We start from the raw sequence: 6,166 nt of genomic DNA, 5'->3' as shown, positions 1-6,166 counted from the left end.
GGTGGTGGTGCTGGGGGTGGTGGTGGTGGGGGGCGGGGGGGGGGTGGGGAATTACCTCACTGGATAGTATGGATTAAATGAGCTAATATTTGCAAATTTCCTTGCACAAAGAGTATGCATTCAATAAATGGTAGATTAATCTGTAATAATTGTCCCAAGCTTTGTAAGTCTGCCAGACAGTTTTAATTATCCCTGCCTGGATAGATGAGTTTAAGTGACTTATCCAGGGTTAAACAATTCATTAATGGCAGCACTAGTGCTTCTGATTCCAGGGCCCCACCCCAACCCATCACCCCCAGTCAACTTTATAGACTTTTATAGAATGAGATGCTGTGTCGAGCACAAGAAGAGAATTTTCCTTGGTGAAGGTAAGAGCCACAGGATGGGAAAGACCATGAGTGACCATGGGCTTCGGTACTGGAAACTCTTCAGGTTTTCCTAAGCAAAAGATAGCGGGACCAGACGTATCTGCAACAATTACATTTCCCTGGTGATCAAAGGTCACAGCGGAGGCAGTTATTTTGGAGGGAAAGTAGAGGCTCAACCCGAAGGTATCCACCTGGCCGACAAGTTGCATACTTGAGCTAAACACTTTCACCCTGGTGCTGCAAACCCCAGTCCCCAGGGCCAGGGGGTGCTCCAGGACTGCAATGGCCCCCGTGAGCCAAGACACTGCCACCCCTCGGGGACTGCACAGATGAGCTTGCAACTTTTCAGTTCTCCGAAGGACCCCTTCCGCGAAGTCGACGTCCAGGAGGTGTAGGGACCCTGCCTCCGCGTCAGTTACCACAATCCCATTCTGAGGGGTGGTCTCCACACCCCAAGGTAAGGAGAATTGGCCTCCAATGACAAGCTTGATCTGGCCAAAAAAATCAAACACTTTGATGGAGCGATCGCCGGCGTCAGTGACAACCACATGGCAGTCGTTGGTGATGGTGACATCCACAGGATACCTAATGTCTTGGGCAGCGTCCCCCTTCTCTCCAAACTGATGCGCGCATCCTCCCCCATAGTCAAAATCTTGACACGCCTCCTGCCGTCGTGCACCACCACGACCCGCCCCGTCTTGGGACAAAGCGCCAGTCCGGTGGGGTTGACCAGGGTCCCCCAGCCGCCAAAGGTATGGTGGCAGGTGAGGGCTCCGGGGGTGCTGGGGGCGGCGCGGTGGGCGGCCGGGGACTGGCGAAGCGCTGAGCCCAGGAGCTCTATGAGGTGCAGCACCGGCAGGCAGTCGCTGGTGTCGCAGCCCCGGCAGGCTCGCCTGCAGAATGGGCACTCGAGGGCCAGCGTGCGCGGGTGCGCCAGGGCGGCCACGCAGGCCAGGCAGACCACGTGGCCGCATGACAGGTTGCGCGGGCGCCGCTGCTGCCGGTGGCCAAACTTCTCAAAGCACACCTTGCACTCCAGCAGGCTGATCTCCGCCTCGCGCATGAGCTCCTGCAGCGCCGGCTCGCTCTCTGAGGCTTCCGCCGCCATGGCGGGTCCTGTGCACTCCCGCCGCGCCGCCCGGCCGTGCCCCAGAGACGCTCTTGGTCACGGTCACAGTCACGGTCACGGGGTGGGACGTGCGCCCTGACGTCAAGCGCCGCAGGCCTCTGCACTGCGATCTGCTGCCCCTTGGTGGGCATGCGCGGCACTGTTTCTTGAGGGCCTGGTCGTGGACGTTTGCAAGACAAATCCACATGTGCATTGTGTAGACCTATAATCGTCACATCAGTCATGGATGGATTGTGTACACTTTCAGATGAGGAAACACACCTATTGAGGACAACAGGATTGCTCCCTGTTACCCAGCCTGTAAGTGGCAAAACAAGAACCAGAACCCACTCCTCCAGCCCGGGTGCCTAGCAGTGTCTCCGGTCCGCAGCGTTGGGTGCTAGAGCTGTCCAGGCATCAAACATGGTCCTCTAGCTCATGACGCTTATGATCTGAACCGGAAAATACGAACACACGGGAGAAGATAAACTCCAAGGGAGGTGAGGCAGATGTGTATATTTCTCTTATGTCTTCTTTCACACTGGTAGTTAAGTCAATGAATACATACTTGTAAAATGAATTCGTGCATGAATGAATGTTGTAGAACAACAACAAAAAATCAACTAGATGAATGAGTGTCAGATGGGGGTACCACGCTGGAAGTGTCTTGCAGAGTAATTAATATGAAATAAGAAAGCTGTTAGTTAATAATAATTACCATAGAACTTTTTTTTTTTTTAAAGACCAAGTCTCACTCTGTCACTCAGGCTGGAGTGCAGAGGCACGATCACAGCTCACTGCAGCCTCCATCTCCCAGGCTCAAGCAATCCTCCCACTTCAGTAGCTGGGACTACAGGCATGCACCACCACACTAGGCTAATTTTTAAATTTTTTTTGTAGAGAGGAGGTCTCTCTGTGTTTGCCTAGGCTGGTCTTGAACTTGTGAAAATTGTTCACAATCCTCCCCACCCCTTGGCCTCCCAAAGTGCTGATGTGAGCCACTGTGCCCAGCCTATAGAATTCACATATGTCTGCCCTGTTGTGTTAGGTTGGTGCAAAAGTAATCGCAGTGTTTGCCATCACTTTGAATGGCAAAAATCGTGATTACTTTTGCAGCAACTTAGTAGTTTACATAGATTATCTTGTTTAAACCTCATAGCAATCCTACAAGAATATGTTATTTTTATCATCTTTTTTTCTCATAGAGTTCATATAAATCAAATATCTTGCTTAGGGTCACATGGCTAGGAAGTGGCTGGCCTGGAATTTGAAGTCAGGCAGTTTGACTTCAGAGTTACCTATTTTAGTCATTTTCAAACTTCTTTGCACATGGTAAACACCTGGGTCACACTCGAAAAGTTTAATTGGCCCATGGTGTGGTCTGGACAGCTGGGATTTATAAAAGCTCCCCAGGTGATTATAATGTACAGCCAAGTTTGAGAACCGCTGCATTATAATAATTCCTTCAAATGGCACTAAATTCAGTTTTTCCAATCTCAGTTAAGACCAAAAGCAAAGAGAATTTGCCATATGTTGGAAAATCTTCAAACAAGGGATAGCATAATCTGTGTGAAGAATCCATTGTGGTATTATAAATCTCTCATTTTTCTTTTTCTTTTCTTTTTTCTTTTTTGAGATGGAGTCTTACTCTGTCACCAGGCTGGAGTGCAGTGGTGCGATCTCAGCTCACTGCAACCTCCGCCTCCTGGGTTCAGGCAGTTCTCCCGCCTCAGCCTCCCGAGTAGCTGGGATTAAAGGCACCCACCACCATGTCCGGCTAAGTTTTGTATTTTTAGTAGCGATGAGGTTTCACCATGTTGGCCAGGCTGGTCTCGAACTTCTGACCTCAGGTGATGCACCCGCGTCAGCCTCCCAAAGTGCTAGGATTACGGCATGAGCCACGGTGCCCGGCCCTGATCTCTTATTTTAAGAGGTTCTCCCCCAAATGTCTTATGTGAATATTGTGCTTAACAAAACCTTATATCAGAGAATTTCTGTTCCTTCAGAGATCATAATCATGATCGTTCACCTTCTGATTTGCTAGATTTCTGAGAAAACACAGCATTTTATACCTTGTTAAGGCCCCTGGAAAGAGTTTTAATGTAAGACGAGAAAGAACGTTTGCTAATCAAATGTCATCTGACCCAAAGATTGCGTACTGGGACACAATAACCAACTTAATACTCTAATTTCTGACTACATTTCCACCCCAAATAAACAACCAACTAAAATCACATTATTTATGCAATCACACCGTTGCATAATTGATTAATAACAGAAATATATTGAATCTCACTCTGACATTTGGCATTTCCTATGACTGTCATTTCCTCCTCCATGGCTGGGCCTTCATGGATTTCCTCTGTGCTTCCCTCCGATATTCCTTCTATAGAGGGTCCTGGACTAGCATGCCCACCTTTTCCTGCTTCCACCTAGAACAAGCCCTGAGAGTTGTGGGGGCAAAGGGCTTGAAGAGCAGAATGTCTAGTTTCCAAACTGGTCAGTGGCTGCCCCATGAAAAAGTACCATACTGTAGTGGAAGGAGAGTGGGGATCCAACTCAGGATAGTTCCAGCAGAGAAGAGAGCACAGGGGGACCATGAGGTAGGGGGAGTCAGTGCTTAGGCAGGTGGGCTCCTGGCTGTGCAGGTGGGACAAATGTGCCAGATACATGGAGTTTAGAAGGAATCCGAGAACAAGTTTAATGATCCAATTACAACTCAGACTACCCGGCAATGATGTAAGAGAAAGGAAGATGAACAAGCCACATAGAATGGGTTTTGCTTCCAGCCTTGCCCTCCTCCCAGGGGCATCTCTGACCACCACTCTAAATTTTAAGCTCCATGATCTTGGCATCTCGGGGTGAGGGATGTGGTGGCAAGAGGAAGAATGGCTGTTTTGAATTTTTGAGTAAGTCCATACAAAAATGAGTGGAGATGTATGTTTGGAAATGGGGATCTAGAGATGTGAGTGCATCTTAAGTTCAATGAAACTGAGTGTTCCTCAGGGTGCCACCCTTGGTCTTTTTCTCTTAGCTTCCTGTTTCCCTGAGCAACACCATCTTCACTTCCTCGTGGTTTAAATGACCACTTACAAGCTGACAGCCTGTACCCCTAAGACAGCCATACCATGCTATATAGTAAAGTTCAGTGTTCAGCCCCTACCCCTACAACCTGTGATGTCTGAGAACAGGCTATCTTCAATAGTCAATAAACCTTTATCTGCTAGCACACCCAACAGTACTTAAATTGCTGAATGAATGCTGACTCTAATAACAGGAGAAAGACTAAATAATAATGGTACTGCCACATTACAACATTATACAGCTATTTAAAAATCTTGCTTTTGGGCTGGGCGTGGTGGCTCATGCCTGTAATCCCAGCCCTTTGGGAGGCCGAGGCGGCCAGATCACGAGGTCAGGAAATCGAGACCATCCTGGCTAGCAGGGTGAAACTCTTGTCTCTACTAAAAAATACAAAAAATTAGCCAGGCGTGGTGGCGGGCGCCTGTAGTCCCAGCTACTCGGGAGGCTGAGGCAGGAGAATGGCGTGAACCTGGGAAGCAGAGCTTGCAGTGAGCCAACCTCGTGCCACTGCACTCCAGCCTGAGCGACACAGCAAGACTCCATCTCAAAAAAAAAAAAATTGCTTTTGAAAAATATTTAGTGATGCTGTTACCAGTAGAGGATCTTGACTACAAGTTGTCCAGGTTCTTGGCTTTTTCAACAAAGAATTGGACACAATGAAGCAACGAAAGCAGAGATTTATTGAAAATGAGGGTGGGACCTGGCTAAGCAGTGGCTCAAGGGCCCTGGTTACAGAATCTTCTGGGGTCCAAATACTGGCTAGAGGTTTCCCATTAGCCACTTGGTATTCATCCCATGCAAATAAAGTAGTGGCCCGCCATCAGTCTGATTGGTTGCTTTTGCTTTCTGCAACCAGAGGCTGAAGTGAAGTTACAAAAGTTACACTCCTATGCAAACGTCTGATTGGTTGCAGACGTTTCTGCCACTCAGAAAAGGCGGGGAGGTGGGGGGGTGGGGGCGCGATGTTACAAAGGGAGTAGCCTCTGGTCCTTTTGTTACTTAGGCATGGAAAGTTGAGGTTTTCCTTTCAATTTAGTTCTAGGAAGTCAGCATCAGTCAGCCTTAGGTTCCTTGCCTCCAGACCCTATTCTCCTGCCTCAACACGGGGAAGGGCGAACAAAATAGAAAGGAAGATAGTGGAGATGCAATGCTGTATCGTAATATGATCACAACCTTGTGAAAACATACACACGTATGAACAGACAAGAAAGAGGAGAAGAAAATACATCAGCATCATAGCAGTAATTATCTCCAGTGACAGGACTTGATTGCTTTTGTTTTTCTTTTTAAACTTCCCAAATTTTCAATGCATAAAGGATTATTTGTCTTATTGAAATATAAATAACTTAATATTTTATGGTATATTTCATTTCTAAATATCTGCCTTGATTATCCTCCTGTTGTTGAAAGTGAACACCGATAGTGAAATAAATTTCTATTAATACTCACTGTTTAGGAATCACAGATTTTCAGACATATTTTTCAGCCCACAAATTACAGCTACACATAATTAATAAATCTGGGACATGGCTATTTTCCGCAAATCAGAATGACTATGCTTAAGGCACATAAACAGAATTCTATCTGATTCCCATTAACTCAGCCA

General features: G+C 47.3%; 1 protein-coding gene across 1 annotated transcript; it reads right to left on the bottom strand.

Annotated features, from left to right (window-relative positions):
- Nucleotides 1–164: 164 nt before the first annotated feature.
- Nucleotides 165–1,526, bottom strand: NHLRC1 (NHL repeat containing E3 ubiquitin protein ligase 1). Its single transcript, XM_017874250.1, is given in 2 exon segments — nucleotides 165–1,020; nucleotides 1,023–1,526. Coding segments are annotated over 2 exon segments (1,185 nt in total). The 5' UTR covers nucleotides 1,477–1,526; the 3' UTR covers nucleotides 165–289.
- Between the last annotated feature and the right edge of the window lie 4,640 nt (nucleotides 1,527–6,166).

Source organism: Rhinopithecus bieti, unplaced genomic scaffold (assembly GCF_001698545.2).
Source record: "Rhinopithecus bieti isolate Rb0 unplaced genomic scaffold, ASM169854v2 scaffold_8309, whole genome shotgun sequence".
In the NCBI taxonomy this organism is placed as follows: Eukaryota; Metazoa; Chordata; class Mammalia; order Primates; family Cercopithecidae; genus Rhinopithecus; species Rhinopithecus bieti.
The sequence above is the reverse complement of the archived record's forward strand: the minus strand, read 5'-3'. Positions and strand labels throughout refer to the sequence as shown.